At 44.9% G+C, this 26,802-nt stretch overlaps 1 protein-coding gene across 4 annotated transcripts in view; it reads right to left on the bottom strand.

The window, feature by feature from the left end:
- The window catches only part of LOC120059487 (nuclear receptor coactivator 3-like), a 137,041-nt gene that overhangs the window by 21,520 nt on the left and 88,719 nt on the right, over positions 1-26,802 (bottom strand). The window contains exons 2-4 of one of the 4 annotated variants that reach the window (XM_039008581.1): positions 24,158-24,249; positions 1,360-1,467; positions 417-577 (exon numbers count right to left, since the gene is read on the bottom strand). In XM_039008581.1, coding sequence (XP_038864509.1) covers positions 417-577; positions 1,360-1,448 — 250 coding nt within the window. In that variant the 5' untranslated portion in view covers positions 1,449-1,467; positions 24,158-24,249. Of the gene's footprint in view, positions 1-416; positions 578-1,359; positions 1,468-22,391; positions 22,531-22,837; positions 23,000-24,157; positions 24,250-26,802 lie in introns of those variants that run through there. The other 3 variants (XM_039008582.1, XM_039008580.1, XM_039008584.1) reach the window with 3 other exon arrangements.

The following is a 26,802-nucleotide window of genomic DNA, read 5'->3' on the forward strand; positions in this document are numbered from 1 at the left end:
TGGTTGTTTGTAATTTCTTGATAATTGGTGATGGACCCCAGGAAGATTAGCTAGCGTTATGGCATTAGCTAATGGGGATCCAAATAAAAATTACAAAATTACAAAAATATTACCTCAATTACCTCGACTAACCTGTGCCCCCGCACATTGACTCTGTACCGGTACCCCCTGTATATAGCCTCGCTACTGTTATTTTACTGCTGCTCTTTAATTATTTGTATTTTTTTTTACTTATCACTTTTTTTATTTTTTTGCATTGTTGGTTAAGGGCTTGTAAGTAAGCATTTCACTGTAAGGTGTACACGCATGTGACAAATAAAATGTGATTTGATTTGAAAGTGATAGATATTACTAATGGGTTAGCCACCACTGCAGTGTGTGTGTGTGTGTGTGTGTGTGTGTGTGTGTCTACTCACCCTGCTCCTTGATCTGTCTGATCTGGCGCACAGTCTCCTTGAGGATAGCACACTTGTCTGGCTTGACGTTGAAGCTGTCGATGTCACTGAGATTGGCAGAGATCAGTTCGGCCAGCTCCTCAATGTATTTACTCTCCTGCTCCCGCCGCCTTCGCTCACACCTACAGGGGGTGACACTGTGTTTTACTACCGGTATTCACCAATATTATTTACCATTGAATACAACCCTGATAAAACAAACACAAGAAAATGGACTGAAACAGGGAGGGGCTAACTGAAACTGTCCAATAAGAAATACTTGTTTTTGTTTTCCATTGCAAAACGTTTCAAGGAAGTTGGCCTATTTCCAAATAACTTGTTGTTACATGTCCATGGTTAGCGAATCTGAGCAGTCTTTGTGTTATTTACAATATAGCATTCTGGGGCATGTGGCTCATTCCGCGTAACCACCATTCTCTAGTTCAGGTATGAATGTATGCATTAATTCTCTCATACATACATACATACATACATACAGTCTACCTGTCTTGACTTTGAGGATGCATTTTCAGAGTATTTAAAAAGAAACCGATTTCCAACAGGTCAATGTTGAGCTCAATATCCCAGCCAATATCCCAGCCAATAATCAAAATGGTCAAATATTGTGAAACCGGTTGTAAACTGGTTCAAACTGTAGTGTAGACTAGATACCTTTAATGTAAGTGATTACAGCTACTAGAGATCTCCAGATTCAGAAGCCAGGGTTGCCTTACAGTAGGCTACATTAAAAAGACTACACCCTGTTTTAATGTAAAATTGGAAGTTGATTCATAAAATGTGCGAACAAAAATGTATCTGACTTGACAAAATAGATTTGCACTTGTATGTTTAAAAAAAAACATAAATAAAGAAGAAAATCCCCAAATCCCCCCCTCCCATGGCCTCACGCCAGCCCCCTACTCACCCCAGACTGGGCGTGTCGCAGGTGGAGAGCTTGCGTTTTCGGTTTTCTGAGCTCAGAGGCTCCATGGAGTTGTCCCCCAGTCCGCTCATCGTGTACACATATCAGCACCTGACAGGGACAGGACAAACACACATGCTTAGCCACAGGTCAGATAATGGGAGGGACGGTCAATAAGATGCTGTTAATGTAACTGGGTGGGGAAGAAACGAGAAGGTGTGGAAACCTTCATATATAAACACATCTATCCTTATGGCTGTGGATAATAGTCAAACTCAGAGGGAGACACACACAGACGTGAAGGAGAAGCTTTATGCTAATTATCCAACCTCAAGGGTGCTCTTAAGCTTATTTTATGCAAATCACACTATTGGCACAATATGAAAAATCTATATTGCATCGTCTGCCTCCTCCTCTCAGGGTAGAGTGTGTGTATGACCTCGCGCACACACGCAGACACACACGGATTAGCAGTGTCTCTGACAGTTAGACACGCTGCACGACTAACCCTGTTAGACAGCAGTCTGTCTCCTACAATGCATCTCACTCGGTCTACAGGAATGTAGGCTGTCTAAGGTGGAGAGGGGCGGGGAGGGGGAGGGGGAGGGAGAGAAGGGAGGAAAGGAGAAGCCGGCAGCATGAAGTCCACGCTGATTGGTCCATTTATTTACCAGTGACACTGGAGAAAGGTAGGAGGGAGGGAAAGAGACAGAGAAAGGGAGGGGACATGGGCGGGGTAGGATGAGAGCAAGAGGATAGAGAGTGAGATCAGTGGCGATCCCCTAAAAGCACACCGCTCCGATACAGCAGGTCAGGAGAATTAGGTTAAGGCTACGAAAAGTCATTTGTGTCGAAGTGGTGTGTTTTTAGGGAGTCCCAAGCAGTGGAAACAGAGGAGAGGAGAGAGGGGGAGGGAAACGTGTAGTGAAGGGGAGGGAGCAAGAGGGAGAGCGGGAAGAGAGTGAGAGAAGGCGTGGAAGGGAGATGGAGGAGAGAGAGAGAGAGCGAGAGAAGAAAAGGAGGGATGCAGTGGACGATCAGGAGGAGAACCACACTCCAGTGCCCTTCTTAACCTTCCCAGCAAGTGCATCATTTTTATTCCATTGATTGCATGGTTACCCTCTGACCGACATGCACGACGCCTCTACTGAATAGAAAAGCAAGCCACCAGAGGCAAAGCAACAGTGTTGCCATTCTATAATTCTATCCATTTGTTTTACAGATATTTTTTGTAATATTCCCTCGGAGTAATGTTTATCAATCACTTGGATTTCAATTCCAATCATTTCAAGGACATTCGATTGGCGTGACAAAAAGAGTGCGTTCATTGCCACGTCATCCCAGCTGTGCCAAATAGTGCACCGCAAACGTTCTAAAGATAGCCCACTAAAATGGCTTGCGAACAGACGTTCTACCCTGCCTATTCATTCGATCATGCCTGCTGGTCTGACAACATCACCTAAGTCAGGGATGGGCAACTTTGATGGGGTGGAGGCCACAAAAAAATGTCTGAACTCATAATTAGGGGCCGCAGTGGCTTGCGGGTCTGCGTACCCACATCCATACCCGCCCACCTTGCCAGCAAAACATTTGAGCAACCCCCCTCTTGACAGCGGAGTGACATATTTTTGTTGTTGTTAATTTCCTGAAATACTACACATTTTGTCATAGGGTGGAGAGACATTTTTTCCAGTTTTAAATATGATATCTGAGTGAGAGTGACAAACAAAATCAATGGGGGCCCCCCGGTCGGTAATTCCATGATTAAGCCTACTACAAGTTTAGATAGCGGGCCGCTAAACTAACTTACCCATCTAAAACATTTTAGCTGACATGGGCTAATTGAGTGACTATCAGCGACTGACATAAGAGAAAAACTGATGATGTACAACCAAATTTCGAAATCGCACCTTGCGGGCCACAACCACCCAACCAGCCAGTTGCCCATCTCTGACCTAAATTAATATATCTAAATGTGAAATCAATCAAATGAAAAAGCAGCCAATGGAGCTCCATGATGCTGGAAGGTGGTGTGATGCTCCTCCCTCAGTACTATATTGGTTTCCACTCCAGACAACAACATTGACCTTAATTGAGAAGCATCATACTGTAGCTCTGTATGTAGGGAAACACGTGATTATGTGCAAAAAAAGGTTTCACTCTAGAGGATTTCACAAGCAGCTTTGTTTAGAAGACGCTCACTCAGTCCCTCCCTCGATCTCTTTCTCTCTCTCCCTCCCTCCCTCCCATACGTGTTTCCTTCAATCTATCCATCCCTGTCAATCCTTCCCTTCTCCTACCCGCTTTCCTATCTGTCTGTCTGTCTGGGAGGTGGAGAGGAAAGGGGGAGGGATTAAAGAGAGGCGGTGGAGAGCTCAGAGGAGGCGCTTAGAACTAGAGCTAAAGGAAGGGTTTAACTGAAGCCCTCTTCCATCAATCCTGATCATGCCTGCATGCCTGCCTATTGATAGAGTTCTCAAAGAGAGAGAGAAAGAGACCGAGAGAGAGAAAGGGAGAGAGAGAGAGAAAGGGAGAGAGAGAGATGGCTCCAGCGTTCTAATTGCAGTGAATGAGGTGGCCCCAGAGGATGACTGATTAGGAGGGCTGCTGAATGCCCCAGGGAAATGGGTCACCTCCAGTGTGGCGTGAGCCAGCCATCCACCCACTCTTCCAGAGCAGTGCAGGGAGTAAAGTCAATTACACACCAAAGACACTGGGGCCTGGTGGCACACTGAGAAGCAGGGGGGCTGTGGGGGTTAATGGGTATGGTACAGGGGGGAAGAGAGGGTGGGATGGGAAGGGGTGGACGATTTTGGGAGAAACAGGCCACGACTCCAGAGAGCTACAATGAGTGTAAGTAAACGTTGATGAAGTTGTCGTCCACCTCTCTCTCCGAGTGAGCCTCCCTCCATATTTCCTCTGTCTGTCGTTCATCCATTCCACATCCTCCTACTGTAGTTACTGGCATGTGGGCCGGGAGGTCTCCCACATGAGAGTTCAAGGTTAAACTCAGTTTTTAAAATTAATATTCTGCCCACTTCCGTTTGCCCCCCAAAAAATCAAAACACAATAAAATAATAATTTGTATAATTTATTTTTCTTTTTATAGTATTTATATATATACAGTGGGGCAAAAAAGTATTTAGTCAGCCACCAATTGTGCAAGTTCTCCCACTTAAAAAGATGAGAGAGGCCTGTAATTTTCATCATAGGTACACTTCAACTATGACAGACAAAATGAGAAAAATAAATCCAGAAAATCACATTGTAAGATGTTTAATTAATTTATTTGCAAATGATGGTGGAAAATAAGTATTTGGTCACCTACAAACAAGCAAGATTTCTGGCTTTCACAGACCTGTAACTTCTTCTTTAAGAGCCTCCTCTGTCCTCCACTCGTTACCTGTATTAATGGCACCTGTTTGAACTTGTTATCAGTATAAAAGACACCTGTCCACAACCTCAAACAGTCACACTCCAAACTCCACTATGGCCAAGACCAAAGAGCTGTCAAAGGACACCAGAAACAAAATTGTAGACCTGCACCAGGCTGGGAAGACTGAATCTGCAATAGGTAAGCAGCTTGGTTTGAAGAAATCAACTGTGGGAGCAATTCTTAGGAAATGGAAGACATACAAGACCACTGATAATCTCCCTCGATCTGGGGCTCCACGCAAGATCTCACCCCGTGGGGTCAAAATGATCACAAGAACGGTGAGCAAAAATCCCAGAACCACACCTAGTGAATGACCTGCAGAGAGCTGGGACCAAAGTAACAAAGTCTACCATCAGTAACACACTACGCCGCCAGGGACTCAAATCCTGCAGTGCCAGACGTGTCCCCCTGCTTAAGCCAGTACATGTCCAGGCCCGTCTGAAGTTTGCTAGAGAGCATTTGGATGATCCAGAAGAAGATTGGGAGAATGTCATATGGTCAGATGAAACCAAAATAACTTTTTGGTAAAAACTCAACTCGTCGCGTTTGGAGGATAAAGAATGTTGAGTTGCATCCAAAGAACACCATACCTACTGTGAAGCATGGGGGTGGAAACATCATGCTTTGGGGCTGTTTTTCTGCAAAGGGACCAGGACGACTGATCCGTGTAAAGGACAGAATGAATGGGGCCATGTATCGTGAGATTTTGAGTGAAAACCTCCTTCCATCAGCAAGGGCATTGAAGGTGAAACGTGCCTGGGTCTTTCAGCATGACAATGATCCCAAACACACCGCCCGGGCAACGAAGGAGTGGCTTCGTAAGAAGCATTTCAAGGTCCTGGAGTGGCCTAGCCAGTCTCCAGATCTCAACCCCATAGAAAATCTTTGGAGGGAGTTGAAAGTCCGTGTTGCCCAGCAACAGCCCCAAATAAATTCATTAAAAATCCTACAATGTGATTTTCTGGATTTTTTTTCCTCAAATCTTTCTGTCATAGTTGAAGTGTACCTATGATGAAAATTACAGGCCTCTCTCATCTTTTTAAGTGGGAGAACTTGCACAATTGGTGGCTGACTAAATACTTTTTTGCCCCACTGTATATAGATAGATAAAAAATAGGACATAATAGGACATAATAAATCCCGAAATACAAGGAACTGGAACACAAAAGTACCCAATGTCCGAAATTTGGCAGGAATCAACAAGGTAGAAATAAAAACACAGAGGACATAAAAGGCACAGTATGTGAGTATGCAAGGGTGTATATGCGAGGAGAGTGCGGGTGTGTAGGAAGATGGGGTGCCTGTGTGTTTTTTGTGATTAGAAAAGTGTGATGAGTTGTTAAGTGAATGAGTAAGGAAAATGGTTGCTTTTGCAACTATATATTTCAAATAAAAATATATAGTTTGTTTATTTTTGTCCTATCATGATGGAACGGTGCCAACACTACATCCTAGACAACCACCTGAGTGACCCAACCACTAAGGAGAAGTTTTATTTGTTTTATAGGCCTACTGCAAGTAGCCTACGCAGCCATGACAGACAGATGAAGGTGGTCAGAGACCAACTAAAGCCACATCGTCCCCTCAATAATCTGAGCCTGCCTGGCAGGGTAGGTCCAAAAGCCAAAGCCTCCGGATGGGTTTTCTCAAAGCATCTAATGAGAACCTTGACGTCCTCGTCCCTAGCCAGTTGGAATTCCGGTGGAATACCCCACCCAGGTAGTGGCAGTGCTGGAAACACTGGCTGCAGTAACCCATGGGGAGGGAGTCACACTCAGACAATCAGAGAGGGGGAATATTATTGTGGCCCTGCCGGCACAGAGGTGCTTGGGAAGATGGGTCTCAACAGAGGACCAGCGTGTGGGTGTTGGGGGAAGGGGTTTATCCGAGCTCCATTAGCTAGGACTAGATATTGGTTAATTAAATCTGTAGGTCGATCTATGGGTGGAAGGGGAGAAAGGGGCAGAGGTGTTTGTTTGAGAGGGGTGGGGTGAGTGAGTGTATGCATCCCACATCTGTTGACAATATTTTGGAATTTCTACTGCCAATCCTTGTTATAGGTAACGATCCTTCGTAGAAGTGCTTATATTATTATGCACATTAATCGTTAATTGTGGGAAGAAATTAAGATATGCAAGATTTTTTTATATATATTTTTCAAAAATGTTTTTTTAATAATGAGGCAGTACACCCAAGGTCAAAACGTTAGAAATTATGTTGGCTGCGAATCTGGTTCTGTACTGTAGGTGACACCATGTGCTCTTTTTAAAGGATGGGCCCCTATCGCTTAACCTTTCACGCTTGAGTTCCAAATATCTCTAATGGCCCCAGCGTGAGTTTTTTTTAAGTGCGTGATGTCAGAATGCCCTCACTGATTGTTACGCAACAGGACAGTTAACCTGCGCTGTCAATTTGAAATTATTTTCTAACAATGTTTCTTTTCTAACAACAATTTGAATTGAGGTGTGTTCCACCTCCTCATGAATTCACAATGAACTATCCCATTTCACTGTTGCGGACAATTTATGTTTGAGGATTTACTGAACCGGACAAGCTTCTCTCTTCGATGAAAGCCCAAGCACCTCCTCAGTGTTTCCCCTGATCAAGTATGCAGACATTTGCCCAGTCTAGCACAAACTTTTTCCCCTGGCACATTTTCTGGCTGGCGCTCGCATTGCCTTCATTGTTGTTATCCTTACAAATAATAACTTGTGTGCGTTCCAATCAAAGTAAGTACCTTATTTTCTGTATATCGTTAACACAGTGTCCAAAGAAGGGCCAGATGTATACAGAATGGTGTCGTCTGCGTAGAGGTGGATCAGGGAATCACCCGCAGCAAGAGCGACATAATTGATATATACAGAGAAAAGAGTCGGCCCGAGAATTTAACCCTGTGGTACCCCCATTGAGACTGCCAGAGGTCCGGACAACAGGCCCTCCGATTTAACACACTGAACTCTATCTGAGAAGTAGTTGGTGAACCAGGCGAGGCAGTCATTTGAGAAACCAAGGCTGTTGAGTCTGCCGATAAGAATACGGTGATTGACAGAGTCGAAAGCCTTGGCCAGGTCGATGAAGACGGCTGCACAGTAATGTCTTTTATCGATGGCGGTTATGATATCGTTTAGTACCTTGAGCGTGGCTGAGGTACACCCGTGACCAGCTCGGAAACCAGATTGCACAGCGGAGAAGGTACGGTGAGATTCGAAATGGTCAGTGATCTGTTTGTTAACTTGGCTTTCGAAGACTAGAAAGGCAGGGCAGGATGAATATAGGTCTGTAACAGTTTGGGTCTAGAGTGTCACCCCCTTTGAAGAGGGGGATGACCGTGGCAGCTATCCAATCTTTAGAGATCTTGGACGATACGAAAGAGAGGTTGAACAGACTGGTAATAGGGGTTGCAAAAATGGCGGCGGATAATTTTAGAACGAGAGGATCCAGATTGTCTAACCCAGCTGATTTGTACGGTCCAGGTTTTGCAGCTCTTTCAGAACATCTGCTATCTGGATTTGGGTGAAGGAGAAGCTGGGGAGGCTTGGGCAAGTAGCTGCGGGGGGTGCGGAGCTGTTGGCCGGGGTAGGGGTAGCCAGGAGGAAAGCATGGCCAGCCGTAGAGAAATGCTTATTGAAATTCTCGATTATCGTGGATTTATTGGTGGTGACAGTGTTTCCTAGCCTCAGTGCAGTGTGCAGCTGGGAGGAGGTGCTCTTATTCTCCATGGACTTTACAGTGTCCCAAAACTTTTTAGAGTTAGATCTACAGGATGCACATTTCTGCTTGAAATAGCTAGCCTGTGCTTTCCTAACTGACTGAGTGTATTGGTTCCTGACTTCCCTGAAAAGTTGCATATCGCGGGGACTATTCGATGCTAGTGCAGTCCGCAACAGGATGTTTTTGTGCTGGTCGAGGGCAGTCAAGTCTGGAGTGAACCAAGGGCTATATCTGTTCTCAGTTCCACATTTTTTGAAAGGGGCATGCTTATTTAAGATGGTGAGGAAATTACTTTTAAAGAACTACCAGGCATCCTCTACTGACGGGATGAGGTCAATATCCTTCCAGGATACCTGGGCCAGGTCGATTAGAAAGGCCTGCTCGCGGAAGTGTTTTAGGGGTGGTCGTTTGACCGTGGACCCAGAGCGGATGCAGGCAATGAGGCAGTGATCGCTGAGATCCTGATTGAAAACAGCAGAGGTGTATTTGGAGGTCAAGTTGGTCAGGATAATATATATGAGGGTGCCCATGTTTACGGATTTAGGGTTGTACCTGGTGGGTTCCTTGATAATTTGTCTGAGATTGAGAGCATCTAGCTTAGATTGTAGGATTGCCGGGGTATTAAGCATATCCCAGTTTAGGTCACCTAACAGAACGAACTCTGAAGATACAGTTGAAGTCGGAAGTTTACATACACCTATGCCAAATACATTTAAACTCAGTTTTTCACAATTCCTGACATTTAATCTTAGGAAAATTCTCTGTTTTAGGTCAGTTGTGATCACCACTTTATTTTAAGAATGTGAAATGTCAGAATAATAGTAGAGAGAATGATTTATTTCAGCTTTCATTTCTTTCATCACATTCCCAGCGGGTCAGAAGTTTACATACACTCAATTAGTATTTGGTAGCATTGCCTTTAAATTGTTTAACTTGGGTCAAACGTTTCGGGTAGCCTTCAACAAGCTTCCCACAATAAGTTGGGCGAATTTTGGCCCATTCCTCCTGACAGAGCTGGTGTACCTGAGTCAGGTTTGTAGGCCTCCTTGCTCGCACACACTTTTTCAGTTCTGCCCACAAATTTTCTATAGGATTGAGGTCAGGGCTTTATGATGGCCACTCCAATACCTTGACTTTGTTGTCCTTAAGCCATTTGCCACAACTTTGGAAGAATGCTTGGGGTCATTGTCCATTTGGAAGACCCATTTGCGACCAAGCTTTAACTTCCTAACTGATGTCTTGAGATGTTGCTTCAATATATCCACATCATTTTTCTTCCTCATGATGCCATCCATTTTGTGAAGTGCACCAGGCACTCCTGCAGAAAAGCACCCCCACAACATGATGCTGCCACCCATGTGCTTCATGGTTGGGGTGGTGTTCTTCGGCTTGCAAGCCTCCCCCATTTTCCTCCAAACATAACTATGGTCATTATGGCCAAACAGTTCTATTTTTGTTTCATCAGATCAGAGGACATTTCTCCAAAAAGTACAATCTTTGTCCCCATGTGCAGTTGCAAACTGTAGTCTGGCTTTTTTATGGCGGTTTTGGAGCAGTGGCTTCTTCCTTGCTGAGCGGCATTTCAGGTTATGTCGATATAGAACTCATTTTACTGTGGATATAGATACTTTTGTACCTGTTTCCTCCAGCATCTTCACAATGTCCTTTGCTATTGTTCTGGGATTGATTTGCACTTTTTGCACCAAAGTACGCTCATCTCTAGGAGACAGAACGCGTTCCTGAGCGGTATGATGGCTGCATCATCCCATGGTGTTTATACTTGCGTACTATTGTTTGTACAGATGAACGTGGTACCTTCAGGCGTTTGGAAATTGCTCCCAAGGATGAACCAGACTTGTGGAGGTCGACAATTTTTTTTCAGAGTTTTTTTCTGCAACTCCTCCCCCTTTGGCAGTTCTATCTTGACAGAAAATGTTGTAGTTGGGGATGGAAATCTCAATTTTTGGTGGCCTTCCTAAGCCAGGATTCAGACACGGCAAGGACATCAGGGTTGGCGGAGTGTGCTAAAGCAGTGAGTAAAACAAACTTAGGGAGGAGGCTTCTGATGTTAACATGCATGAAACCAAGGCTTTTACGGTTACAGAAGTCAACAAATGAGAGCGCCTGGGGACACGCAGGGCCTGGGTTAACCTCCACATCACCCGAGGAACAGAGGAGGAGTAGGATCGGGGTACGGTGAAAGGCAATCAAAACTGGTCGTCTAGTGCGTTAGGGACAGAGAATAAAAGGAGCAGATTTCTGGCCGTGGTAGGATAGATTCAAGGCATAATATACAGACAGGGGTATGGTAGGGCACGGGTACAGTGGAGGTAAACCTAGGCATTGAGTGATGATAAAAGAGGTTGCATCTCTGGACGCACTAGTTATGCTGGGTGAGGTCACCGCATGTGTGGGAGGTGGGACAAAAGAGGTATCTGAGGCATGTTGAGTGGGACTAGGGGCTCTGCAGTGAATTAAAACAATGATAACTATCCTAAACAACAGTATACAAGGCATATTGACATTAGAAAGAGACATAAAGCGAGGCATAAAGCAATCACAGGTGTTGATTGGGAGAGTTAGCTAAGACAACAACGGGTAAGACAACAACAGCTAATCAGCTAAGACAATAACAACAGGTAAAATGGCGATGAATGGGCAGAGAGGGTCAGTTAACTACACACAGGGCCTAAGTTCGAGGCTGGGGCCAACAGATAAACAAAAATAAACAATATGGAGTACCGTGATTAATGAACAGTCCAGCAGACATCAGCTATGTAGCCAAGTGATCATGGGTCCAGTGAACAGCAATAGATGAAACAGGGAAGCTGCTAGGTAGTCTTTACTACGCTAGCAAGCGGGAGACACGGAGTTAAAAAAATAAATAAAAAAAAGTCAGCAGGCCAGGGTTAGTAGAAGCGTCTGCTCCGACGTCCGGCAAAGGTCTGAAAATGGTCTAAAAATAGCAGATCCGTATAACATTGAGTGAGGCGGGTTACCGGAAGGTATATTTAATTTAAAAATGGGGAAAGAGATTGAAAATATATTGAAATATATACAAAAAATATGAAAAATACAAAATGTACACAGGAGAAAGACAAACAACGTCTGCACTGCTACGCCATCTTGGATACAAAATGATGCACATAACTCTGCAATGTTTGGTTGTATTGGAGAGAGTCTCAGTCTTAAATTATTTTCAAAACACAGTCTGTGCCTGTATTTAGTATTCATGCTAGTGAGGGCTGAGAATCCAATCTCACATAGATACATGGTTGCAAAGGGTATCCGTGTCTTAACAGCGCGATTTGCCAAGGCAGGATACTCTGAGCGCAGCCCAATCCAGAAATCTGGCAGTGGCTTCTGATTAAATTCCATCTTCACAGAACCGCTCTCTTGTTCAGATATCGGTAAGTGGACTGGAGGCAGGGCATGGAAGGGATAACGCATCCAGTTGTTTGTGTCATCATTTTCAGGAAAGTACCTGCGTAATTGCGCACCTAACTCACTCAGGTGCTTCACTGTATCACATTTGACATTGTCCGTAAACTTGAGTTCATTTGCACACATAAAATCAGACAATGATGGAAAGACCTGTGTGTTGTCCTTGTTAATGTAGACAGAGAAGAGCTTCTTAATCATAGCCTCAATTTTGTCCAGCACATAGAATATAGTTGCAGAGAGTCCCTGTAATCCTAGATTCAGATCATTCAGGCGAGAAAAAACATCACCCAGATAGGCCAGTCGTGTGAGAAACTCGTTATCATGCAAGCGGTCAGACAAGTGAAAATTATAGTCAGCAAAGAAAACTTTAAGCTGGTCTCTCAATTTAAAAAAATGTGTCAATACGTTGCCCCTTGATAACCAGCGCACTTCGTATGTTGTAAAAGCGTTACATGCCCATATCATTGCATAGTGCAGAAAATACACGAGAGTTCAGAGGCCTTGCTTTAACAAAGTTAACCATTTTCACTGTAGTGTCCAAAACATCATCATCTTTCAAACTGTCAGGCATTCCCTTGGCAGCAAGAGCCTCTTGGTTGATGCTGCAGTGTACCCAAGTGGCGTCGGGAGCAACTGCTTGCATGCGAGTATCCACTCTACCATGTCTCCCTGTCATGGTTTTTGCTCCATCAGTACAGATACCAACATGAGCAGCAGCTACGTTTGGCTACATATGGACCGTTAGTGGAATTCCCGCAAGAGAGTAACGGTTAATGTGACTGGATGTTAATTATTTGACTAGGCTACCTGTATTTGACATTTTGTTGTTATTTCACTAGATGGTTTCATTTTATTTTTGGCAGCGAAACGAGGCTACTCGGGCGAGAGAAAATACTCACCCAAATGTATAGCTCCATTGGAAAATATCAATGTACTGGTTGAAAATGTGAAGCAAAAATATATAATAATAATAATAAATATATATATATACAGTTGAAGTCAGAAGTTTACATACACTTAGGTAGGAGTCATTAAAACTCGTTTTTCAACCACTCCACACATTTCTTGTTAACAAACTATAGTTTTGGCAAGTCGGTTAGGACATCTACTTTGTGCATACACACACAGTAATTCTTCCAACAATTGTTTACAGACAGATTATTTCACTTATAATTCACTGTTCACAATTCCAGATAATTTAAACAAGTATGGGAAACAATTTAAACAAGTATTCGAAACAATAAAACACTATGAAAAATCTGGGAAACCAGGCCTGTTATTCATAGCTGACTTTGAAAAGGCCTTTGATAAAGTACAACTTGAATTTATATATAAATGTCTGGACTATTTTAATTTTGGAGAATCTCTTATACAATGGGTTAAAGTTATGTACAGTAACCCTAGGTGTAAAATAGCAAATAACGTCTACTTCTCAGAAAGAGGAGTAAAACAAGATATTTATTATGGCCATCGAAATGTTAGCTATTAAAATCAGATCCAACAATAGTGTCAAGGGGCTATAAATCCAAGGTTTAAAAACAAATGTGACCTTGTACGCTGATGATTCATTTTTTATTTTAAATCCGCAATTTGGATCCCTGCACAGCCTCATCAAAGATCTAGAAAATGTTTCTAACCTCTCTGGATTAAAACCAAATCACGATAAGTGCACCATATTACGTATTGGATCTCAAAAAAAAAAAAACTTTTACATTCCTGTGTAGTTTACCAATAAAATGGCCCGACAGTGAAGTGGACAAACTCGGTATTCATATCCTGGAAGAAAGGATCTCACTGCAACAAATTTTATAGAAAGTTTGCCAAATCAGATAAGATTTTGCTACCATGGATAGACAACACCTGTCTATTTGTGGAAAAATCACCCTGATTAATTATTTAATCATATCCCAGTTGACCTATTTACTTATGGCCCTGCCTACACCTAATGACTTTTTTTTATTTTTTATTATGTGAACAAAAAATATTCCAATTTATTTGGAACGGCAAGCCAGACAAAATTAAACCGCCCCAGTTATATAATGAATATGAATTCAGAGGGCAGACATGAAATATTAAAGCATTGGACTTCTCACTAAAGGCTTCAGTCATACAAAAACTATGCTTAAATCTGATCTGGTTCTCTAGCAGATTAGTAATAATGGCTCACCCGGTGTTCAAGAATGGCCCTTTTCCCTTCATTCAGATTACAACCTCTCACTTTCAGTTACATAAAAATGAAATAATCTCTAAAATATCCCTATTTTAAAAACAAGCAACAGAAAGCTGGTTGCAATTTCAGTTTAATCCACCAGAAAAGAGAGAACAAATATTATAAGAAATATTATGGTTAAACTCAAATATACTTATTGATATAAAAATACTTTTTGAATAAAAAAGAAAAAGGATAATCTTTGTAAATTATATCATAAATAGGACTGGTGGAGTTGTCATACATGTAGCTAACAGAAATATATGGAAATGTTTGCTCTATCCAAAATTACAGCCATCTGATTGTAGCATTACCGCAAATATTGAGGAGGAACTTGTCTGTCATCCCTGCATTAAAGACCAAAATTGGGTAAAGAAAATTGTGATAAATAATAAAGCATACCAGTTTAATTTAAGGACCAAAAAATAACAGCTGCGTCATACAGGTTGCAAAATAGTTGGAAGGAGATTTTCAATGTGCTAATTCCATGGTACACCCAACTAGTTTTTCAATTTAAAGGACTATACAAAATTATTGCAACTAATAAAAAGTTATATACAATACCAGTCAAAAGCTTGGACATACCTACTCATTCAAGGGTTTTTCTTTATTTTTAATATTTTCTACATTGTAGAATAATAGTGAAGACATCACAACTATGAAATAACACAGGAATCATGTAGTAACCAAAAAAGTGTTAAACAATTCAAAATATATTTTATATTTCAGATTCTTCAAAGTAGCCACCCTTTGCCTTGATGACAGCTTTGCACACTATTGGCATTCTCTCAACCAGCTTCCCACATATGCTGAGCACTTGTTGGCTGCTTTTCCTTCACTCTGTGGTCCAACTCATCCCAAACCATCTCAATTGGGTTGAGGTTGGGTGATTGTGGAGGCCAGGTCATCTGATGAAGCACTCCATCACTCTCCTTCTTGGTCAAATAGCCCTTACAAAGCCTGGAGGTGTGATGGGTTATTGACCTGTTGGGGAAAAAAGTGCAAACCAGATGGGATGTTTTTATTTTTTTATTTAACCTTTATTTAACTATGCAAGTCACTTAAGAACAAATTCTTATGTACAATGATGGCCTACACCGGCCAAACCCGGACGACGCTGGGCCAATTGTGCGCCGCCCTATGGGACTCCCAATCACGGCCGGTTGTGATACAGCATGGATGGTGTATCGCTGGTGTATCGCTGCAGAATGCTGTGGTAGCCATACTGGTTAAGTGTGCCTTGAACTTTAAATAAATCACTGAGTGTCACCAGCAAAGCACCCCCACACCATCACACCTCCTCCTCCATGCTTCATGGTGGGAACCACACATGCAGAGATCATCCATTCACCTAATCTGCGTATCACAAAAATACAGCGGTTGGAACCAAAAATAGCACATTTGGACTCATCAGACCAAAGGACAGATTTCCACCAGTCTAATGTCCATTGCTCGTGTTTCTTGGTCCAAGCAAGTCTCTTCTTCTTACTGGTGTCCTTTAGTAGTGGTTTCTTTGCAGCAATTCGACCATGCAGGCCTGATTCACGCAGTCTCCTCTGAACAGTTGATGTTGAGATGTGTCTGTTACTTGAACTCTGTGAAGTATTTATTTGGGCTGTAATCTGAGGTGCAGTTAACTCTAATGAACTTATCCTCTGCAACAGAGGGAACTCTGGGTCTTCCTTTCCTGTGGCGGTCCTCATGAGAGCCAGTTACATCATACCACTTGATGCTTTTTGCGGCTGTACTTTAAGAAACTTTCAAAATTCTTAACATTTTCCAGATTGACTGACCTTCTGTCACGTCCTGACCATAGAAAGCCTATATTTTCTATGGTAGAGTTGGGTTTTCGTCTAGTTAATTATTTCTATGTGGGGTTCTAGGTTTAATTTTCTATGTTGGGGTTTGTGTATGATTCCCAATTAGAGGCAGCTGGTATCGTTGTCTCTAATTGGGGATCATACTTAAGTTGCATTTTTACACCTGTGGGTTATGGGATATTGTTTGAATGTTTATGTTTTGAGTAGTGGACGTTGCACCTCTGTAGTCCGTTTGTTGTTTGTTTTATTGTTTATAGTTTGTTTTGCTAAGTTTTGCTAACTTTATAATAAATTATGTGGAACTCTACACTCGCTGCGCCTTGGTCCGATATTCATTCCAACGTCTGTAACAGAATATCCCATCAACAAAGGACCAAGCAGCGTGCCCAGGAGGAGGAAGTATCCTGGACTTGGGAAGAGATTCTGGATGGGAAGGGATCCTGGACTTGGGAAGAAATCCTGGCAGGACAGGATCGCCTTCCATGGCGGGAGACGATAGCGGTGAAGGAAAGACAGCGACGACAGGGTTCGCGGCTACGACGCAAGCCCAAGAAGCAGCCTCAAAATATTTTTTGGGGGGGGCACACAGGGTGGTCGGCGAAGTTGAGGGGTGAGTCAGAGACCGAGGAGGAATATTGGGATTCTTCCGATGGCATTGAAGAGTACATCACATCAGTCACTGGCTTTATCAATATGTGCAACGAGGATGTCATCCCCACAGTGACTATACCTACATACCTCAACAAGAAGCCATGGATTACAGGCAACATTCGTACTGAGCTAAAGGGTAGAGCTGCCACTTTCAAGGAGTGGGACTAACCCGGAAGCTTATAAGAAATCCCGCTATGCGTCAATACAGGACTAAGATCGAATCGTACTACCCCGGCTCCGACGCTCGTCAGATGTGGCAGGGCTTACAAACCATTACAGACTACAAAGGAAAGCATAGCAGAGAGCTGCCCAGTGACATGAGCCTACCAGACGAGCTAAATATCTTCTATACTCGCTTCGAGGCAAGTAACACTGAAACAAGCATGAGAGCATCAGCTGTTCCGGACGACTGTGTGATCACGCTCTCTGTAGCTGATGTGAGTAAGACCTTTAAACAGGTCAACAATACCGCAGGGCCAGACAGATTACCAGGACATGTACTCCGAGCATGCGCTGACCAACTGGCAAGTGTCTTCACTGACATTTTCAACCTCTCCCTGTCTGAGTCTGTAATACCAACATGTTTCAAGCAGACAACAATAGTCCCTGTACCCAAGAACACTAAGGTAACCTGCCTAAATGACTACCGACCCGTAGGATGTACGTCTGTAGCCATGAAATGCTTTGAAAGGCTGGTCATGGCTCACATCAACACCATTATCCCAGAAACCCTAGACCCACTCCAATTTGCATACCGCACCAACAGATCCACAGATGATGCAATCTCTATTGCACTCCACAATGCCCTTTCCCACCTGAACAAAAGGAACACCTATGTGAGAATGCTATTCATTGACTACAGCTCAGCGTTCAACACCATAGTGCACTCAAAGCACTAAGCTAGGGACCCTGGGCATAACACCTCCCTCTGCAACTGGATCCTGGACTTCCTGACGGGCCGCCCCCAGGTGGTAAGGGTAGGTAACAACACATCCGCCACACTGATCCTCAACGCGGGGGCCACTCAGGGGTGCGTGCTCAGTCCCCTCCTGTACTCCCTGTTCACACGGCCAGGCACGACTCCAACACCATCATTAAGTTTGCTGATGACACAACAGTGGTAGGCCTGATCACCGACAACGATGAGACAGCCTATAGGGAGGAGGTCAGAGACCTAACCGTGTGGTGCAAGGACAACAACCTCTCCCTGTGATCAAGACAAAGGAGATGATCGTGGACTACAGGAAAAGGAGGACCGAGCACACCCCATTCTCATCGACCGGGCTGTAGTGGAGCAGGTTGAGAGCTTCAAGTTCCTTGGCATCCACATCACCAACAAACTAACATGGTCCAAGCACACCAAGACAATCGTGAAGAGGGGACGACCAAACCTATTCCCCCTCAGGAGACTGAAAAGATTTGGCATGGGTCCTCAGATCCTCAAAAGGTTCTACAGCTGCACCATCGAGAGCATCCTGATGGGTTGCATCACTGTCTGGTATGGGAACTGCTCGGCATCCAACCGCAAGGCACTACAGAGGGTAGTGTGTACGGCACAGTACATCACCGGGGCCAAGCTTCCTGCTATCCAGGACCTCTATACCAGGCGGTGTCAGAGGAAGTCCCTAAAAATTGTCAAAGACTCCAGCCAACCTAGTCATAGACTGTTCTTTCTGCTACCGCATGGCAAGTGGTACTGGAGCGCCAAGTCTAGGTCCAAGAGGCTTCTACCCCCAAGCGATAAGACTACTGAACATCTAATGAAATGGCTACCTAGACTACTTGCATTGCTACTCTCTGTTATTATCTATGCATAAGTCACTTTAATAACTCTACCCACATGTATATATTACCTTGACTAACCGGTGCCCCCGCCTTGCTATTGTTATTTTACTGCTGCTCTTTCATTATTTGTTACTTTCATTTCTTATTTTTTAGCTATCTTTCTTAAAACTGCATTGTTGGGTAAGGGCTTGTAAGTAAGACTTTCGCTGTAAGGTCTACACCTGTTCTATTCGGCGCATGTGACATACAATTTGATTTGATTAGATCCCTTGTTTTGATACTACCCATATGTAGCTTGTTTTTGGTCACAGGTTCAGGAATGGCCGAAAAATTGCAACATTTACATGGAGCTACTGTATATTTACAAAAACTTAAATATCGGGGATTGGAAATGATGCAGACAATTACATTGATAGAAACCACAATCTGTCTTCAAAATTAAAGCTGATCTACCCCCTAAATAAAAACAATTAGAATAATATTACTTGCCCATGAACTCACCGCTTCAGCAGAATATAAACAATGCAAGCCAAAAAAAGAGAAAAAGGTGAGATATGGCATGGAATATATTGATTTACAGTAGCAGTACACTGATAGGTTATTGATAAAGTTTAGAGATGACATTTGCAGATCGAGAGAGAAAGAGAGAGAGAGAGAGAGAGAGAGAGAGAGGCAGACATGTTGTCCGGGGCGAGTATTGAAGATGCAGCCAACATGGTAATAGCACGGCCGTGTGTGTGTGTGTGTGTGTGCGCGCGTTGAGAAAATAAGCATGAACGATTTAAGGTGGAGGATGGGTCCAAAACGAGCAGCTCTCTCATGACTGATGATGTTTGTGTCTTTGAGAGCCATTAGGCAGCTGTTTTCAGGCATGAAGCTAGGCAGGCACAGGAGGGAGAGGGGGAGGAAGAGAGGGGGGGAGGAAGAGAGGGAGAGGGGGAGGAAGAGAGGAAGGAAGTGAGAGAGGAAGGGAGGAAAGGAGGGAAGGAGGATAAAGACAGAGGGTTAGAGTAAGGGATGGCATTAGGTAGAGGGAATGATATAGAGAAGGAGAGAAGAGAGAGGATCAAGAGAAAGATGGGCAGAGTAGGAGGGAGAGAGACTGAGGAACAGTGACACGAGATAAGAGTTGGGTGCACAGGTAGGTCTGACTGTACCTTGATCATGTGTCTGTGTATGGGAGCCAAAATGTGTTACTGTTTACCCAACCCATGTTATATCACTTTGCAATGAAGACTTTGTACTGAGGAACATTCTCTCACTTTCCACTCAAACAGATCCGTAACACTAGCTTTGTGTGTGTGTGTGTGTGTGTGTGTGTGTGTGTATGTGTGTGTGTGTGTGTGTGTGTGTGTGTGTGTGTGTGTGTGTGTGTGTGTGTGTGTGTGTGTGTGTGTGTGTGTGTGTGTGTGTGTGTGTGTGTGTAAGGTAACACAACAACTTCAGTTACACCTCAACTAACACAAGTGAAATGCACAACACACTCAGGAGGGGCAGACAGAAACGAGAGACAGAGACAGACAGAGAGAGAGAGAGAGAGACAGAGAGACAGAGAGAGAGACACAGAGAGAGAGACAGAGAGACAGAGACAGAGAGAGAGAGAGACAGAGAGAGAGACAGAGACAGCGAGAGAGAGAGACAGAGAGAGAGACAGAGACAGCGAGAGAGAGAGAGAGAGACAGAGAGAGAGACAGAGACAGCGAGAGAGAGAGAGAGAGAGAGACAGAGACAGCGAGAGAGAGAGAGAGACAGAGAGAGAGACAGAGACAGCGAGAGAGAGAGAGAGACAGAGAGAGAGACAGAGACAGCGAGAGAGAGAGAGAGAGAGAGACAGAGAGACAGAGACAGCGACAGCGAGAGAGAGACAGCGAGAGAGACAGAGAAAGACAGAGAGAGAGAGAGAGAGACACAGAGAGAGAGACAGAGAGACAGAGACAGAGAGAGAGAGAGACAGAGAGAGAGACAGAGACAGCGAGAGAGAGAGACAGAGAGAGAGACAGAGACAGCGAGAGAGAGAGAGAGACAGAGAGAGAGACAGAGACAGCGAGAGAGAGAGAGAGACAGAGAGAGAGACAGAGACAGCGAGAGAGAGAGAGAGACAGCGAGAGAGACAGAGACAGCGAGAGAGAGAGACAGAGAGAGAGACAGAGACAGCGAGAGAGAGAGACAGAGAGAGAGACAGAGACAGCGAGAGAGAGAGAGAGACAGAGACAGCGAGAGAGAGAGAGTCTATCTCAGTTCTCTGACTCAAAAGGGAGAAAAAAAATCAAGAAGAAAAAGCCTCCCACGATAACATGAGTCATACTAGAGAAAAACTCAACAAACAACAAACAAACAAATGTCTAAAAAGGGTTATTGAGCGGCGACACACAGGCTGGTGAAACAAACTGAGGCAGAAAACAAATAATAGTTCATCAAAATAAACTATAGACTACGTATGGAGAAATCTCTTTGGCCCGTCTACGTTGATGTTTCAACAGCATTTGACTAATCTCTCCAATGTGGTATATCTGTACTAAAACGTTTTTTTTTTTATGGAGTCAAGCAATCTCCAGGGTTATCCACATGCTTTTGCATATATAGTACATGTGTGTGTTTTCTATACATGTTCGCGCCTCTCCCTGTAGGCTTCACTGACGCTCCTTGGCAGCAACTCTTCTAATTTAGTGTACCCATGTGGAACTCCTGGTCCCTGGCAGCGTTTGGAACTGCCGATCTACAGGCAAGAACGGCGAGTTCATCTCAGCCTATGCTGCCCTTCAATCCCTTGACTCTTTGGCCCTGACGGAGACATGGATCACCCCAGAGCACACTGCTACTCCAGCTGCTCTTTCTTCATCCGATTACTCTTTCTCTCGTAGTCCGAGAGCATCTGGTTGTAATTCCTCCTCAACTGAGATTCTCTTTTCCCCCTCTCTCACCTGTCCATCTCCTCATTTGAATTCCATGCTGTCACTGGTCCACTCAAGCCACCCACATTGTCATCTATCACCCACCAGGTGCCCTGAGAGAAATTGACACCTTGATAAGATCCTTTCCTGAAGATCGCTCACCACTCTTCGTACTTGGCGACTTCAACCTCCTGACGTCTGCCTTCGATTCATTTCTTTCCGACTCTCTCCTTCCCCTCCTTGCCACATTTGACCTCACCCTTTCCCAGTCCCCTTCCAATCACAAGGCAGGCAATACGCTTGACCTCATCTTAACTAGAGGCTTGTACACCTACTAATCTCACTGCAACCGCCATCCAGGTTTCTGATTACTCATTTGTTTCCTTTCCTGTCTCCCTTTCCTCCAACCCTAGCTACTTAACCCCTACCAAGATGGTAATGCGCTTTTGCAATCGTTGCTCTCCGTCTCCCACTACGCTCTCCTCTTCGATCATCTCTCCCTTCTGCTAAACTAAACTTCCAGAGGACCTGTCATCCTTTCACTCCTTCCTCTCTACCTTCATCTGTATCCGCTGCTAAAGCCAGATTCCTTCACTCTAAATTTCAAGCTTCTGCCTCTAACCCTAGGAAACTATTTTCCACCTTCTCCCTCCACCTTTCTCCCTCCCTGTGGACGACTTTGTCAACCACTTTGAAAAGAAGGTTGACGACATCCGACCCCATCCCCTCCTCCCTTCCCCAGTCCATCTCTGGAGACCTTCTCCCATTCCTCACTTCCCTCATCAACTCATCCCTGATCACCGGCTCCGGCCCCTCTGCGTGCCTGGCAGATATCTCAGCTTGGATGTCGGCCCACCACCTCAAGCTTAAATTTGACAAGATAGAGCTGCTCTTCCTCTCCGGAAAGGCCTGCCCACTAAAAGACCTCTCCATCACGGTTGACAACTCCACGGTGTCCCCCTCCCAGAGTGCAAAGAACCTTAGCGTGACCCTGGACAACAAACACCCTGTCGTTCCCTACAAACATCAAAGCAGTGACTCGCTCCTGCAGGTTCATGCTTTACAACATCCATAGAGTACGACCCTACCTCACACAGGAAGCGATGCAGGTTCTAATCCAGGTACTTGTATTCTCCCGTCTGGACTACTGCAACTCTCTGTTGGCTGGGCTCCCAGCTTGTCCCATCAAACCCCTGCAACTTATCCAGAACGCTGCAGCCCGCCTGGTGTTCAACCTCCCAAGTTCTTCCATGTCACCCCGCTCCTTCGCACACTCCACTGGCTTCCAGTTGAAGCAAGCATTCCACTACAAGACCATGGTACTTGCCTATGGAGCAGCAAGATGAATTGCCCCTCCCTACCTTCGGGCTATGCTCAAACCTTACACCCCAACCCGAGCACTCTGTTCTGCCACCTCTGGTCTCTTGGCCCTTTCACCCCTACGGTAGGGCAGCTCCCGATCAGCCCAGTCCAAGCTCTTCTCTGTCCTGGCACCCCAATGATATCCTACTTTATTGAGGAGAAATGTACTTACTATGACTGTGACATGTGGTTGTTCCACCCGTCTGCTAAATGACTAAAATGTACAATATAACGCTGGGAGAGGCAGACAGACTCAGGCTTCCTGTGTCAGATAAAAGTCTCTCTCCTCGTTCTTTTTCGGGTGCGAGAGAGTGGGCAAGCAGGGAGGCGGGCGGGCAGGCGGGGGATGGGGAGGTGGTTGTGTGGTGAGCGAGGGGAGGGAGTTGTGAGGCTAGGCGATACAGACAGCGGCGGCTGTTGCCCAACCAGCCAGCCAGCCAGCCCCAGTTTCATAATCTCTGTTGACAAAACAGAAGTGCAACGCGTCCCGGTCAGATCATGTAAACACCCAGTAGGAACATGAGACAGTCAGACCTGCCGTCTACAGCCGTGCTGATGTTTAGCTCACTGCTCTGACAACGACTGGCTGTAGTCAGGTTGGTGACCTCCACTATAATTAGCCCATACCGGGCCAAAGTTAAGCAAAATCCATATCGCATTGGGTTGATACTAGAGAATGATTGGTATGCAGGACTGACTGAGGCATTATGGGTAGAGGAGTCTTTCTGGTGATCTAAGTCCGTGTGACACGATGCGGCAGAATCCCAGAGTCACCTGCAGATATCCCACTTCTCTACTCTACCCCCTCCTCTCCATAACCATCATTCTCTCCTCCCGCTCTTCCCCTGATCTACTCCTCTCCTCCCCCTGCTCTCTATATACCACCTCTAAAGGCATACTCTCCCCCACCTCTCTTCCTACACCACCACTATCCCTCTCTTCACTTGAGTGCTGGTGTGTTTCTGTCACCTGCAGACTAGGGTAAAGATTAATGCTTTATTTCTGTCTCTATGGCAGGCAGAGCAGGGAGACTAATTAGATTTTCTCCTGCTGCCTCCCCAGCAGCCTCTCTCTCATTCCACCTTTCTCTCAACCTCCCTCTCTCTACCACGAAATCTGCCCTCCCACTCTCATCTTCCCTCTTTCGGGCTCTCTCGCTACCCTCTGTATCTCTCACCCAATTCTTCTTTCTTTCGCTGGGAACCTGTACCATCTCTCAGGGGAGAACGCTTTGAAACGCAATATGACAAATCCAAAATGGCTCCTGGAGGTAATGGCCCATCGATCTAAATGACCACGTCCTCTCTCGTCGCTCAACCTCTACGGTCTGGCCAAGGGGGTCAGAAAGAATGTTTTTGCTGCAGAACAGATGAGTAAAAAGTCAAAAATAGAGATCCCACTCCATTTTCACTCTCTGTCTACAACAAATTATAGGCCTAGTCCACCTAAACAGGTAACCATGCCAACAGCCGTGTGATGACAAGTGACCCACCTTGTGACGGAGCCTGGAGTGGACGAGACGAGTTCTCTCTTGGAGATAATGGTCCTATTCTGGACTGGTCTACTGGTCTTCTACGCTGGTGTCTATAAAACACACACACAATAATAATAATAATAAGCACTTTTGCCAGACATTTTATATTCCGTTATGTTGTCAAAATGATGTTTATACGTTATTAATCAAGTTGTTAATGACCACCCAGGAAACATCATTCACATGGTAATGAGGAGCAGGAGACATGAGGCAGGCAGCCTGGGGCTTTCGGTAAACGTAGGACGCTTCGCGTGAACGCGCTTTCACACACACAGACTAATGTACGTACACACACACAACTTCTGAATCCCGAAAAAAGGGTGTGACACGATTTTGACAGCAAGTACAGAAGTATTAGAGAGAGACCGAGGGGTGAGCGGCTGAGTGCCTGTGAAACCAAGCCAACACGCACAGACAGACCACTGGCTTAGACTCGACCGCCATCCTAACAATGTTGCCTTTTCATTTTTGTCCTGGTCTGAAATACAGAGAGGAAGAAGCGCCTCGGAAGAAGAGAGTACCATCCTCTTGGGGTAAGGAGTGTGTAACCATGGTGAGAGGTAGGCGTTTCCATGACACCCTGCCGTCAGCGTGAGCGAGCGAGACGGCTAAACCACTGGGATGTCTCATGTTCCTCTGTGTACGCGCATGTGAGTGTGCGTACGTGTGTGTGTGTGTGTGTGTGTGTGTGTACATTTCACTCAGTCTACACCTTGTTGTTTACGAAGCATGTGACAAATAACATTTGATTCGATTTCTGTTGTGCTTTAGAGTGTGTAATGCACGAGTGTATGCATGTGAGAGAGACAGAGAGAACATGTGCCTGCATGTATAGGTTTGTACGTCAGTGAGAGTGTGTGTGCCTGTGTGTGTGTACGTGTGTGTGAGCACGTGCGTGCCTGTGTGCCATACAGCATCCAGCCTGACCGTTGGCGGCACCTCGTGATGAGGACCAGATGGGGGCTGTCAGGGGGTCTCTAGTTTTGGTGACGTATGGATCCTCAAAACCAACAAAGACCCACCTTCAGTCGATGGGTTTCCTATTAATTGAGAGGCGGGAAATAGAGAGAAATAGAGTGAGAGAAAGAGGGACTGGTTAACCAGAGTGGATTTATAGCGTGTCCGTGACAAAAGGGGAATCGACTTTTTTGACAAACATTTTCTGCCACACACACACAAAAAAACGGACTTCCAGTGAGTGTTTAAGCATTGGGGGTAAAAAAGGGGACAGAGAGGCCTTCAGTGGGATCATTAATGCACCATTGTGCTCGACTCGCATCAACTCTGAGCTTTAGCAAAGCCATAAAGAACAGCACTAATAAAATGCTCCAGTCGTTAGCTGCATGTGTCGCTTGTGTATACATGTTAGGCCTTGAAGAACAGTGAGAACGAGCTTAAGATGCATCGAGTGTGTGTTCAGCTTACAGGCACGGAGGCACGCTCTCTCTGAGGCTTTTCCAGACCACTCTTCTCATCTACACTCTGTTTAGCCCACTCTGCTCCTCAATTACACTTTGCACAAAAAGAGCCTGTGCTTCAACTATAAAAGAGACTGGGGGTGTGCGCGTGCGTACCTTTACGCGCATGAAGCCGCCGCAGCGGCATATAACCACACAAATCACTAAATTATTCACATCGTCTCACCTTGGTCTTGTTAAACAAACACCATTAAAGTCCAAAGTGATTTGAAGACAGATAAAGGATTGTTCCCCTTAATAATTACAGTCTTTAGTCCCATTCTGCGCTCGGCGCCCGGTGGGTCCGCCTGTCATCCATGTCTGCCCTCAACAACACAGCCCAAGGCTCAGCTAAATAATGGAGAGAATGTGGAAGAGGAGGGAAGGAGGAGAAAGAGATGACTTGGATCTCAGACTGGGACTGAGGGGAAAATCTGGAGAGTCAACTGGCGAGTCAGACAGTATAGAGGTAGGGAGGCTACAGGTGCAGCAGGAAAGCATGGTCCACCTGCCTGTCTTCCTGCCTGTCTGTCCCTGCAAAAGACTGCCACAGGTAGAATGGGGAGATCAGTCTCAGTCAATGCAGGCGAAGTCTATGTGTTCGTCTGTCCATCGGCCTGTCTGTCTGTTTGCACCTGGAAGTCTGCCTGATGTTGCATAAGGGCAGGCAGCCAGCAGACACACCTCGACTCAAAACACATTCATACCATAACGGACAATCACGACAACGCTTCGGGGCAGAGCACATTTGTGTAGCGAGCAAACGACATACTAAAAAGGGCCAATGATATACTCTCGCACATACAGTAAGAAGCTCACCCATTCTGTCTCTCTGCTTACTCTTTCTTTGTTTCTTTCTCTCATGTGTCTTCTACATAGTTCTCTAAGTCTTTTTCCCTGTTCCACTGTCCATCCCTCCCTCCATTTCTCTCTCTCTCTCTCTCGTTCCTGTCTTTAATAATGGAACTCTGTCTTTTTCTCCTTCTGTCTGACTTTCTTTTTCTCTGTGTGTTCTGGCACAGAATAAGGGAGACTGTTTCGGCGTTAGCCAGCACACACAAACAGTCGAGTAAGGCCCACATAAAGCTACAGTATGTGTGTGTGTGTGTGTGTGTGTGTGTGTGTGTGTGTGTGTGTGTGTGTGTG

Source organism: Salvelinus namaycush, chromosome 14 (assembly GCF_016432855.1).
Source record: "Salvelinus namaycush isolate Seneca chromosome 14, SaNama_1.0, whole genome shotgun sequence".
In the NCBI taxonomy this organism is placed as follows: domain Eukaryota; kingdom Metazoa; phylum Chordata; class Actinopteri; order Salmoniformes; family Salmonidae; genus Salvelinus; species Salvelinus namaycush.